Genomic DNA, 14,203 nt, shown 5'->3' with positions numbered 1-14,203 from the left:
TTATTGCTCTTAGTTTCTAGGTGTGTGTTCACAGTTCTAACTACAAGTTGCTTTAATGCCTCCAATTTTATGGATTTATTTTGAACTGATATGGTTTATGGTTGTTTTATATATGGCATTAGCCAACATGGTGGTCCCTTTAATGGGATGTTAGGGCAGGATATATATGTGTCAATAAAGCCATTTCTGCCCAACGTTGCATATACGTAACAGGGATCAAATGTGTACACATGTGGGCTGGGCAGAAATGGTTTAAATAGTGTTTGCAAAGGTAAGGGATTCTCTTCCACCAAGTCCTTACTTTATTCAAGAGACTGATTAGAGCCAAGGCATATGGTATATCCTCCTGTGGATTTCCTTGCTGGACCATACCCCATAACTTCAATTGGCTCTTCTTCTTCAACCAACTGGTTATCGTTTTGAATCCTGAAGGAAGGTCAGGTATGAAGACCATCAAGGTTCTGGGGAAAAGGAAAGACTATTAACAATTAACTATCCCAAGGAAGTAACACAGTGACTGCAGCTTTAAGCTCACATTTTTCAAATGGAAGTGAACATTGAGAAGGCAACGCTGTTTGCCTTTCCATCTACTGTGACCCCTGGAAGAACAGGGCGCAGCCCTAGTGCAGAGATCTCCTACCAGTCCCATTCAAAAAAGATCCTGTATTTACTGATTCAGTGCCAAGGTTTTTGCTCCCTGTGGGTCCTCCAGTTCAACTAGGATATTGATGCTGGACTGATTGCCAAGAGGGCCTGCCGGCAGGAAACTGGTAAAAGAGGACTTGATCCCTCGATAAAGAGAGTAGTGCCAACACTGGCTGCTCTGAGGGAAGCATGTCTCAGCAGTCAGGGAGTAGATCAGTTGCACAGGGCTACTGCTGTCCTCATCCATCCAACCTGAAAGGAAGAGAGATAGAGAAGGGGCTGGAGGAAGTATAAAAGTTATGTATGACTTCTGCTTAGTCACATAAGGACAGTGCTCAAGTCTTCTATATTTCAAGCTGTGGCCTCTCCCTTTACTATGGTTGCATATACCCAAGGCAAAAGCAAACACTATGCAATGCTATCTGACTAATTTTTTCAATCTAGGGATGAGGAGGAAGACCCAGGGGAGGAGGTTAACTTGGGGAGGGACATTTCTTCAGAGCAGATCCTAGTCTCCCCCAGCCCACTTGAACACCCTGAACCAGAGAAAGGCCCAGCACCCCGGCTCAAGGATGTTGCTTTGTCCCTCTCTTCAAATTCCAAAGATTACCTTCAGGGTTCTGCAAGGGAGCCAATATCCCCCTCAGTACTGTTGGATCTGACTGTTATAAAATCAGGCAAGGGCTCTTTAAGATAAAAACTTTGGACAAAAGGTGGAGACAACGCCTTGAACAGCTGAATATACACACATCCTCAGGGAGCAACAGGTCCTTGCTGGAGCAACATCTGAGCCCTTCAAATACCAGTAAACAGTCTTAACTCCTTTTGTCTGCCCTCAGAGCTGCCTAAGGTCTTGATTTGTTACCAGAGGTCTCACCTCAGTTTGAGCTTCTGCTTTAGAGAGAACCCCAACCTACCCTAAAACCCCACTTGAAGCAGGGTAGCACCCCTGGAGAAATGCTTTTCTACAGCATATATAATACAGCAATTGCAACATTGCCAGAAAGTACTACTCAGGTAGCGCAATCCTAACTTGCACTGGAATAGGCAGGCTGGTGGGCCTGCGCTGTATCCAGCACAAGTTTGGGGCTGGCTGAGACTCCTGGAAACTTCTCCCTTTACCCTGTGGAGAGTCACAATGGGTCTACTCAGTTCTGCGCCAACTGACAAGGTGAACAGAGGCTAGGAATAACTGCCAGATCCTGGCCCTGCTTCCTAATCCCCATCTGCCCGCCCACGGGCCCGCCCACTGCCTACCCTCTCCCTATCCCAAAACACCTCCTCCCACCCTTCGTCTGCTCCCCTAGTCCCCCATGTCGGCTGAGCTTGGCTGGTGCGGATCTATCGTCTCCTGCCACCACGGAGATTGGATCTGGCCTTCACAGGCCAGTGCACTTCCACGCAACTTACTTTAATGGAGGTGCAAACCTGCTTTACTGCACATTTGTGACCCTCCCACCAGCCCTTGCGCCAGCCCAGGGCGCAGTTAGGATTGCATCCTAAGTGTCAGAGGGGACTCGGTTGAGTGACTTACCCATGCACTGAAATGTTACTGGTGTCTCCAAGATGTAGATATTGTTTTCTGGTCTCAAGATGCAGACCCCTCCCTTGGGTGGGTTGTTTGGGGTGAGGGTAATGCTGGATGCTCCCTGTAGCTGCCCTCCAGACTGGGTGACAAACACTGTGAAAGTATAATTCATGCCATTCTGCAAGATCCCTTGCCTGATCACCAGATCACGATTAGAGTCCCCAGTAGAAGTGGTCACATTGTCCAAGATCAAAGCTTGGTCATCAGAACTCTGAGCTGTCCATTTGTACTGCAAGGATCAGAGGAAAGTTTGCAGTGAGGACAGATCATAGTATTGTCAGAACTGCAACTCCATTACACAGTACAATATGCTCACTTAACTTTTGAAAGGAAACAGGAGCAGCAGCTTTAAGAAGCAGAGGTCCATTTAGAACTAGGTTCACTTAGTCCAGGCTACTGTTTCCAGTTGTAGACAGCTGGATGCTTCTTGGTGCTCACCAGCAGGACACAAATGTAATGGGGCCATCCCCTGTTGTTTATTCCCTGTCTCAGAAGCATATTGTCACCATACAATAGCTGGCCCAGCCATGAAGTGACTTGATATAGCTTGTTTCAGCAATGGATGGTGGGGGAGCGAAGGGGTGCCCTTTACCCTGAGCCTGCTGCCTCTGTCTCCCTGCAGCCTGCTGCAGATGCGAGCTGCATTGATTAGCTTGTTTCAGCAGCAGAAACTGGTACTGAAGTACTAGCTTTTTTAGAACTGTGATTTGATTGTTCTGTGAAAAAGATCAGAACTGCAGACGGGAAATGAATATTAAAAATAAAAAGGGATTCCAAATACAGTTGGGTAGGTTAATCTTTAGCCAAAGAATTTCAATGAATTTCTGCTACATCAAAGAAATAAAGAGAGCCAGGAACCAAGTTTCCTCCAACAATACCACTTAAAACCTCCACATTGGGTAATGCACCCCAAGGTGAAGAGCAAAGTCAACCCTTGAGAAGACAGCATGAGTCTGCAATATGCTACTTGATTTACAGTTCTAAATCAAGATTCTGTATCATTTGGACAATTGTCGCCAACTCAGCCTTGTATTTTTCTCCAATAGCATTCTACCAGGGGTGCCCAAACCCCAGCCAGGGGCCACCTGTGACTCTCAAGGACTCCCAGTCCAGCCCACAGGAAGCCCAAGTCTCCAATGAGCCTCTGGCCCTCCTGAGACTAGCTGGAGCCTATGCTGGCCCGATGTAACTACTCTCAGCATGAGGGTGACCCTTCGACCTCTCTTGTGAGCTGTGGTATGAGAACTCCCTCCACTGCTTGCTGTTTCACATCTGTGATTCAGCAACGGCAGCTAAGGAAAGGCCAGCCTTGTTTTGTGCAAGGCCTTTTAAAGGCCTTGAGCTACTGCAGGACCTTCATTCATTCATAGAAGTTCCACCTCTAATATATTCATTTATGTAAATTTTCTTCAAATTTGAAATGTTAATTAATTTTTTCCCCAGCCCCTGACACAGTGTCAGAGAGATGATGGGGCCCCTCCTGTCAAAAAGTTTGGACACCCCTATTCTAGACCATTGCCTGGGTAACTCTCCTGATTTGCTGATGGTTCTAGTCCAGACGTGGAGGAGTGCTGTAGCAGATCCCACATCTTGGGATCCCCTCCTTCTAAATGGCCAGACCTTAGTATCTGTGCCAAGTAAGGACAATCCTGATGCTCTGTGGTCCTGAAATCAGAAGTGACTCACCAGCATTCTATTGTCACAGCTCTTGCATTGTGCAGACAGCGTGACGTGGATACTGCTGCTGACCTCATAGCTTGACAAGGCATTGCAGGAACGGCATTCAAGGATCACAGGCAAAGCTTGGCTTGATTCAACTGAAACCTGCTGGCAGATACCAGACTTTTTTATTAGAGCCATCCAGAAATCAAGACATCATCATGGACTACTTCGTGTAAACAAAGCAACCAGGGGGGCCCATCTATTAGGGGAGTTACATCAGCAGCAGATTGTACGTGTGTGTGTGGCGGGGTGATTCAAAGTGCCCTTCACCATGAGTCTACTGCCACCACTGTTTCCCTCCAGCCTAAGGCATACACAAGCTGCAATGATCAGCATTCTCTCTCATAAAAGCAAGCAAACAGTGGGTGAAAAACCTCCTTACCACACTGAGACCCCCTAGGTTTTTGTTTTTTTAAAATCTCTGCTTACTTATCTGCTCAATATTAGTTTGAGAAACACAAATGCAAACAAGTCAATGCCATTATCAGCCTTCTCCTTAAAGAAGGGTTGCAGCCTCTAAGGCCACTGCTCATGATGGGGAGAGAAAGAAAGCCCCAGTGGCTAATCTGAGAGGCACAACACTCCAGGTAAACTGGGGATTTATTTCCTTTATAGGGAGACTGATATCCCTTATTTCTGCATCAAGCTTACATATTGTTATCTCTAGTTATCAGGTGTGCTCCCTGGGGCATTTGGTGGGCTGCTGTTAGATACAGGAAGCTGGACTAGATGGGCCTATGGCCTGATCCAGTGGGGCTGTTCTTATGGTCTTATGGTTGGCAACCTTCAGTCTCGAAAGACTATGGCATAAGCCTACAGCACCCGGTATTCCCAGGCGGTCTCCCATCCAAGTACTAACCAAGCCTGACCCTGCTTAGCTTCCAAGATCAGATGAGATCGGGCATGTGTATTCGCCTAGTTCTGCACATGCCCGATCTCATCTGATCTCGAAAGCTAAGCAGGGTCAGGCCTGGTTTGTACTTGGCTGGGAGACTGCCTGGGAATACCGGGTGCTGTAGGCTTATACCATAGTCTTTCGAGACTGAAAGTTGCCAACCATTATGTTTAAAGAAAGGATCAAGGCACTGTACTACACCCCAAGAGAAGTATTTCTCTGTTGAGATGGCCAGACTGAAGAAGAGCACCTATGTTGTAACAGTGGTCATATGAGAATAAAGACAACAATAAAGCCATGCTCACCATCTGTGCTGCCCAAGCGGGATCTTTACCAAGCTTCTTCACAGTGAGGGTGAAGTGATAAACTGTCCCTGGATTCAGCACGGAGTGAGGGACAATCACTCTGTCAGTGCTGGCCATGGGAGGAAAGTCACACAGAGAAGAGGATGCATTCAGAGGCTGCTGCAAAAAGAAATCAATTAATAGCATTTGGGTCACTTGCTTCTGCTTCAATGCTGGGGAAAGTCGGAGAAAGTGGAATATCATATTTTTCCAGAGAGAACAGATTCTTTAAAGTAAATAGAGCAAGGAAGTGGAAAGCTGTGAAACATGGAGCTGTATTTATCTTCTTACAGAGAAGAGTGAAGTTTATTCCAGCTTCTTCATCTCCGACATATTATTCTATGTACTTACACTTCCCCAACTGAAAGGATCTAAACTAGGCGGCTTGTATCTTCCCCCGTTTAGGGAAATATAATAGTTTTAAGAGGTAGAAGGGAAAAATTATGATCGCGTGCGTGCGTGTGTGTGTGTCAGACACACACCCGAATCATACCACTGATTTCTATTTCAGTTTCCTCTGTGACAGTCAGCCAGAGTCTATCTTGTCTACCCCAAGGAGGAAACACTCTTAGGTGCTGGATACTATTCTCCACTACTTTATTCCAGAACAAAAGACATGAAACACAGAGATTTCAGCAGCATCTCCTTAATCTTTTTCCACAGCTTGAACTTTGAGAGTTTTGGGTGGCGAGCAGAGTTGAAGAGAAAGAGGACACACCAAGAACATACTTCAGCTGCTTGGGAGTTCCACATACTTGCAATCAGAATACCTGATAACAGCTGAAGGGCTCTGTATAAAGGGAGAGCCTACTCTCTTGAGCTATCTATCCCATTGGTTAATTACCATGACTGTGAAACCTATGTGCATTATTGCTATCATTTTCGAGTCTCTTATTACCTGTAGATTACAGCCCCATTGGTATTCCAGAGAGAAATCTCTATCCATCTCCACATCAGGGTCATAGGATTTGCTTCCATCCAAAACCAGATCCAGTTTAGCTGTCCACATCCTCCAGGATCCTCCTTGAATTACTGGTACCAGTTTGCTGGAAAGCACAGTGAAATTGCTGGCAACTGTCTGGGTCAGAGGAGTGTTCTCAAGCGAGACAGTGAAACACAGACAATGGGGACCAACATTTAGGGACAGCTTTGGGAGCACCAGGTGTGGGGTTCGCATATTTACATTAGGGAATGAGACTAGGTTGGTCTCTGAAAGTTTACCACAGCTGGAATTGTGGAATATCTCCCACTGATACAAGGCCCGGTGGGCTGTACACCTTTTCAAGTCTACATCGGCCTCAAAGTAGCTGGTGTGGGATTTGGAAATTAAAGAAGGAAGATTCACTAGCTTCACACTGGGGCTTTCACAGTCCAGCTGCAGTACAGTGACTTTTGTCTGTGCCACGACAAAATTGATTTCATTGTAGACCCTCACCTCTACCAAGTAATCACTAGCTTGGTGATACTTGTGAAATACTTTCCAAGCTCTTTCACTGACATGGGTCTCCACAGAGTCCCCAAATTTCCATTCCATGCGAAGATGACTGCCACCAACAACTATCACATCAAATGCCACTGTTTGATTGACAAATGTCTTTGTGCCATTGGTGGATAAAGTAGCACTTTCTATTGGTATCTGTAAGGTTCTTATAAGTGTAAGACCATCTGCACAAAAAGCATTCCTGGCTTCTATCTGAATGGTCAAGTTGCCCTTACCAGAAGGTACATATGTGATCTGCTGGCCTGTGACATTATAGTCAGGAAGTCCAGGGAGTCGAAACACCCAGAAGAAGGTAATATTCTCCCCAGCTTGCACATCTGCTTTGAGCATAAGTTCCTTGTTGGATTCTAGGATAGATGGGCAATAGCTGAGGAGGTGCAACCCCTTTACTTTCTCCTGGACCTCCACCATGATAGAGACAGTCTGATTACTAACATTGTTGAAAGCAAATGCTTGTACCTGGTGATAGCCTGACATGGGAAAAGAAAAGTGAAAGATCCCTTCAGTGTTATCCACATGAATGCCCAATGAAGGAAGGTGGAGGACAAAGGCCACACTTGTGCCCTTCAGCACACGCAACATAAGAGTAACCTCATCATCTGTGCATACACTCTGTTCGTCCACAGCTGCCGCCAAGCCATCCACAGGTTCTTGGATGGAGATGGTATCCAGAAACCTACTTTCACTGACATCATTCCAAACTTGCAGAAATACTTTGTAGTCTCCAAATTGCTCAAATTCAAAGGAGATATTCTGTCCATGAAAAATCAGTTTCTCTCCTTCTCCATTCTGCAACTCCCATTCCCACATGAGGTCAGAGCCTGCTGCCACCACACCCAGAAGCTCTGCAGAGGTGCCTGATTTCAAGAAGAAAGGTTGCATGGTTCCTGCCACAATGAAGTTTGCCCCAGAAACAGGTTCTTGGACTCTGAGTTCTCTAGAGCCACAGCTGGATCCTAGAGCATTGGAAACATTGACAAAAATAAGTTTGATGCCTGGAGTGGTATAGATGTAAGAAAGGGAGGAAGTGGTAGTAAACAGGAGTTGTGCAACCTCCTCCATCTTCCACAAGTAAAACAGATCTGTTCCAGAAGTCACCGTGATATTCAGATGTACTGGCTTTCCCACTGCGACCCTGTCAGTGGCTGAATGAACCTTGATGCCATAAACTCTCTCCAAGGCCTCCAGGGTAAGATTCATAGTTACCTCTCCCAGAGCATTCCCAGCTTTCACTTCTACCAGGAGCTCCCCACTTGTATTAGGGCAAAATGAAAACACTTGCCCCTTCACAGTCCATAATTGATGCTTTCTGTGTGAAACAATCCATTGGAAGGTAACATTAGAACCTTGGGTTGCCTCAATCAAGATGGAGAAGAGTTCAGCAATGGCTACATATCTGTCCTGCACCACATGTTCAGTATGGATAAGGATCCCTTGGACTGGCTCCTGGACCTCTATGGTGACATTAGCCTTCTCCATGCTCACCATATTCTCCACCATAGCAAACACTGTAAAGGTGCCAGGAGTAGGGAAGGTATGAGAGAAAATGGTTGCCCCCTCTTGAAATCCATTTGCTTCATCAACAGTCCAGTGGTAGTGAACATGATCCCCTGCAGCTAAGAAAGCTCTAAAGGTGACTTTATGTCCTACTTCACCCACTGGTTGGTCAACAAGTACAGTCAATAGCTTAACTGGAGTTAACACAGACATGGTGAGTGTAGCTGTCCTTTGACTGACCAGATTCTTGCCCACAACCATGATGGTAACATCTCCAGCTCTCTGAAAGGTGTGTGAGGCTCTTTGACCCTCTTGCTGAGGTGAACTATCTCCAAAGTTCCACTTACATGTGGCAGAGGTGTCCCCACTAACTTCAGCCACAAAAAGGTATGCAGTTCCCATGGCTAGGAAAATGCCTGTTTCACCACTGTGGTGAATAGAGATAGTATTAATTGGTTTCTCAGCCACAACAGACACTGAGGCATTTTGTTGGCTTATCATGTTGCACACAGTCACTGTTACCACATACAAGCCAGCTTCATGGTATACAAAAGTGATTTCTGGAGCTCTAGAAGGCACCAGTTCTTCACCAATGCCAAAATCCCAATAGTATTTGTACATGTGCTGGGGGTCTGGTACTGGATCCACTTCAACCAAGAATGATATCTGTTCCCCTAAAGCTGCAGCAGACACCGGAGCTAACAATATAACTGAGCTGATTTTGTCCTCCACACAAATGGCTAGATGCTGGGACACAATGCTCAGCGTCCCATGGACAGTCAGGTTCAACAGGTACTTCCCAGCTGCCATGTACCTGTGGAGGACGGAGGGATCTCCGTGCTGGATAGAAGGGGGGCTACCATCTTGAAAATCCCAACAGAATACAATTCCGTTCACTGGCCCGGTCACAACTGCTTGGAGCAGGATCAGCTCCCTGCTGGAGAGAAAGTTTGGAGCCAGGATGCTGGTAATCCGAAGTTTGTAAACCTCAGCTATGGTGGATGCACTGGTGGAGGTAAAAGCACTGTGAACTGTTACCGTTACATTGTATTTGCCTTCTGTGGCAAAAATGTGAGAAACAATTCCATGTGACAGATTGCTGTAAACGGACCCATCACCCATGTCAAAAGACCAGCGGACATCTGTGTCAGTGTTCAGCGTAGCCTTGACAACTGTGGCTAAGCCTACTTCACTGGGCCCACTACATGTCACATTCAGGCCCATAAATCCTTCACTGACAGACACAGACACACACGATGTTATGTCACTGAGACTGTTATTGACTCTTAGGGTCACATTGTACAGTCCACTCTTTTCAAAGGAATGGTATACAGTAGAATTTAATTCCTTCTGTACAGGTGACCCATCACTGAAATTCCAAAAATATAAGATGCCATAGGGGGAAGGAGACACTAAGGCCTCAAACCGAGTAACCTCATCAACCAAAGGGGAGGTCGGTATTAGCAGTATCGTCACCATGGTTATGGGGATGACAGCACGGACTCTGGCTATCTGGTGAACGTGCTCAAATTTATTGAAGGCTTCCGCTCTGACAGTGAAGTCACCTATAGAAGCAAAGAAGGATAGTGTCACTCAGGAGGGGAGGAGTATTTCTTTCAGAAGCTGGCATTTTATTGGATTTCTTATACTTTTCCGAGCTTTGGATTCTAAAGAAAAGGAAGCCCTCTAAAAAGATGTGGCAAGTAGCTTGGCAAGGCACAAACATCCTCCTAGACTCAAACTCTTTATGAGGTACCCTTCTCCAAAATGCTACTTGGCTACAACCCTCTGTGTCTCAGAGGTTCATCAGACCAGTTATACTCTCATTCGTTTCTTTCAGAGACCACAGAAAGAAGTAGGAAATTGCCCATATAGTGTAATAAGCTATGTGGCTTTACAACACAGCTCAGATTCTGCTTGGATCCTCTTGCCTGATTCTATCTTGATCTGAGCCTCTTGTGTTGCTCTTGCCTGAACTCTTCTACTTTCCTTAATCCCAATCTTGTTGTCGCTAATTACTTCACTAATTGCAACATTCTTGGCACCCGTTTTCCCATTCCTTTCTCCACTTTGTTCTCACAGCTTGTACCTTCTACTCCCTTTTTTCTCCCCCACATTCATTACAGGAAAACAGTCATGATTAGAAGCTGCTCCTAGGTATCTTCCGACCCCAATCCCATTCCCTACCTGGCTGAATGAACGCATGGGTCACTCTGACCGACACCTGAACTGTCTGCGGATTTGGACGTGGTAGCTGAGCATCATAAGGGGGAAACAGCGAGTTCTCTACTTCCGGGCTGCTATCACCAAAGTTCCACCTATAAATAGAAATAGCTTTGCTTCAGGCATGAGCATAGAAAAGACAAAGAATTCATCAGGTATGCTGGAATGAAGCAACAGCATTCACAAATACAATTAACATTTTCAGTGTTTTCCTCAATGTATTTCAATGTATTCATTTGAGTTTCCTGTACTGATTGTTGTGTTTAGGCAGGCTCCTGTGGATACATACATTTGCAGCATATCAGAATGTTTGCAGGAAATGTCTCTTGATCTAGATAGAATACGGAGGACCCAGAGGACCTATAAACCAGAAGGATCAACCAATTTGCGCCTGAATATAGACCGAGAACAGCAATATCAAGTTCCTCTTGAGTTCCTTCCACGCTCATCACCTCCCCTCCTCCTGACACACTATCCATCATCACCTTTGATCTCTGCCAAAAATTCCTTATTTCACAAGATGGATACAGTGCGTGCTGCCAGAGGTCTATAAGTCAAACAATATCTCAGTGATTTGCACGTTGTAAGTCCTTGTGGCACAATTTATTTCAGCAACCTAAAAGTCTTTTACAAAATTTATTCCTCATCTGGAAGGTATCTCTGGCATGATGTTTGTGGCACAATTCAATTAATTTATGGAATTCACTCTTACAAGATGTGAAGATAGCCAGTAGCTTATAGCTTGAAAAGGCATGAATATATGAAGGAAACATCTATTCATCACAATTGGTCATAACAGCTAAATGGAACTGCCAAAGTCAGAAGCAAGTTTCCCATGTTGGGTGGTGGGAGGAGGAGGCTGACAGGAGAAGACCATTGTTTTCATGCCCTGCTTGTGGAGTTTCTGAAGGTATCTAGTTGGCGACTACAGGAAGCAGAATGCTGGACTGGATGGACCTTTAGACTGAATCAATAGAGTCTTCTTACAACCTAAAATATGGTTTTAATTGTGAGCTGCCTTGAGTGCCCTTCATTGGATAGAAAGGCAGGATATAAATTCAATAAATAAATAAATAAACCAGTGTTTCTCAATCTGTGGGTTTCAGGTGGGTCACGTAGCACCTAGCTCAGCCTCCATTGAAAATAAAGGGTACAGAGCTGCTTGGCAGGGCGGGCTCCAAGTGAGAGAGGGACATGGTGTTTTGCCCTGAATAGGTGGGATGATGGCATGTTGGAAAGGGGGGAGGACTGTGTGGTTGGAGACGGATCCAACTCTGCATTCTGCTTTGACTGCTAAGTTGGAATGTTTGAATCCTGAGCTATGCAAAACAGCACAAGCGCACTTTACAATGGGGTTTTTGGCTGATCTGATCACAGCTTAAGTTTGAAGCCTAAAGTTGCAATCCTAATGTGCCCTTGTCACAAACGTGCCATAAAGCATGTTTGCATCTCCTCTAGAGTTGGCTTGGATGGTGCAGGGACGCACACCGGCTTGCAGAAGCTGAATCCAGCCTCCACACCAATCTCAAAAGAGAGACTTGTGATGGCCAAGCTCAGCCAAAGCAAGGGTCTGGGGCGGACAGGGAGGAAGCGGGAGGGAGGCGTTCCAGGGCTAGGGGAGGGAGGGCAGAGGACGGTCCTGGGGGTGGCCAGCGGGGAGTGGGAGGCAGCGCTGGGACCCAGCAGATATGCTGGATCCTAGCCCCCATTCTATAGCAGTGCGGAGCGGCAGCAAGCTACTCCACTTTTCTCTGACTTATGCCACCTCTGGAGATGGTGCAAGTCTGAGGAGACCCACTGGGGCTGTGGTGGTTTACCCAGGGGTAAGGGGAACAGTTTCAGGCTGAGCCACTTTGGGCCCCTACCTTGTGCTGGATACAGCGCAGGCCTCTTGGCCTGCCTGTTCCAACGAAAGATAGGAATGCGCTGCACATTAATGGTGTCACTTCCAGCCATGACATCACTTCCAGGTTAATAACATCATTTCTGATGGGCCCTGACAGATTGTCATTCTAAAAGTGGATCCCAGTGCTAAAAAGTTTGAGAAACACTGATCTAAGCAATAGGGGTGTTATTAGCTAAGAAAACGTCTCCAGGATGGTAGGTGGTAGGGTATAAGAGATTCTGCCCATGCACATGGTGTTGGACTATGATTCTACACAGGCTTTCTCACAATTTGATTCTAAGTAATAGTCCTGTCTGGAATCAGAAAGGAATTTTCTCCAGTGTGGATTAGTTATTTTGGTTATCCATATTTGCTTGTTTTGTTTGCCTTCTTCTGAAGAAGATAGATCATCTTGCTTCCTTGAGTCATTTGGACCTATTGGCTTTGCTGCCTCCCTGTATGTATTGTGGTTGTTCTTCAGTTGTTGATTGCATCATTTGAGCTGTGTGAGTCTGTTTTGTGAATGGTCTTGCCTTGCAGCAGGAACCTGGAGTGCACTGATTCTTTGTCTCTGCCAATTCCTGTGGTACAGTTTCTGTTTCCCCAGTATGGCTTTCTGAACATGGACATTTCACAATGTATTTGATCACATCTTATTAATGTGCACATCAATTGAACATCAATTGAATGTGCAAAAAAACAAACAAACAAACAAACAAACAAACAGTGACGTTGCTAGGGGGGTGCGAGCCACACCGGGTGAAGCGCAAGGGGGGGTGACACGCACTGGGGGTGACGCGCTGAAATCACGGTTTGAGGAGCAATCCCGTCATGCCATATACTGCTGGATGCAGACTTTCCAGCAGAATGCAATGCAAAAAACCAGAGCAAAATAGCTCCTTTCCTTCAAAAGTTATGGCCAAAAAACAGGAAGGAAAAAAAATGCATGGAGCACTATGGAAAGTGAAACTGAGTTGTATCGCATGTTTACTCATGAGTAGGCATATTTGCCTTAGTTTGTTGGAAAGGGCAGACTGAGAGGAATCCAATGACACCAGAATGGTCCTGATCCAATGAATGCAGCCCCCCCAAAACATCCGAGAAGGAGGTCCCTCCCTCCCAGCTGCTAATGTATTGAGCCCTATTGACAGCGAAACAGCCTCACGGTCGCGTTTACTTGCGAGTAGGCAGTCGTGCCTTGGCTTGTGATCAGGCCAGGCAAAGGGGAATATGAGGACACCAGAATGATCCCGATCCGATGGAACTAGAGTGCAGCAAATGCTCCAGAAGGCAGCCTCCCCCCTCCCCCACTAAAAAGGACAAAAAGGAGGCTTGAACTGGTAAGGGGAAGTTTTCTATTTTGCAATTGTAAAGTCAGGTGGTCCTTTATCTTGATATGCTTGAAACAGAAGAACTTTAAACTGGGCACTGGGGAGGGCTGGAAATCTCACTGATTCTTTTTGGGGGTGGTGTTATTGCAGGTAGGCTACAGAAAAAATTCACTTAGTGGAACAGGACTGGCTCCCCCTTGTTTAATTATTTCTTTTATTTTAATTTAATTATTTATAATTATTTATTTTAATTTGCTTGATGTCACTTCTGGCCATGACATCACTTCCAATGGGTCCTGGACAGATTGTCATTCTAAAAAGTGGATCCCGGTGCTAAAAGTTTGAGAACATTACCACCTGGGGTGTTGCCCTGCCCACTGCATGGGGTGATGTGCAGGCCTCCTGCACCGGGTGACGTGAATCCTAGTGACACCACTGCAAACAAACAAACAAACAAAAAACACCTGGGAACAGTTACAGTTACATTATTGACCACACATTCTATAGGCAAGACTGAGCTCTGGCAATAAGGATGGCTACCTCCCTTCAAATGGAAAACAAGCATGTCAGGG

General features: G+C 45.8%; 1 protein-coding gene across 1 annotated transcript in view; it reads right to left on the bottom strand.

The window, feature by feature from the left end:
* LOC136638845 (polycystin-1-like) overlaps positions 1–14,203 on the bottom strand; it is a 75,721-nt gene that overhangs the window by 42,203 nt on the left and 19,315 nt on the right. Inside the window, 7 exon segments of the mRNA XM_066612874.1 lie at positions 302–461; positions 672–897; positions 2,180–2,462; positions 3,920–4,057; positions 5,156–5,314; positions 6,093–9,757; positions 10,380–10,510. Of these exon segments, the coding sequence (XP_066468971.1) occupies positions 302–461; positions 672–897; positions 2,180–2,462; positions 3,920–4,057; positions 5,156–5,314; positions 6,093–9,757; positions 10,380–10,510 (4,762 nt within the window).

This window comes from Tiliqua scincoides, chromosome 2, assembly GCF_035046505.1.
Source record: "Tiliqua scincoides isolate rTilSci1 chromosome 2, rTilSci1.hap2, whole genome shotgun sequence".
NCBI lineage: Eukaryota > Metazoa > Chordata > Lepidosauria > Squamata > Scincidae > Tiliqua > Tiliqua scincoides.
The sequence above is the reverse complement of the archived record's forward strand: the minus strand, read 5'-3'. Positions and strand labels throughout refer to the sequence as shown.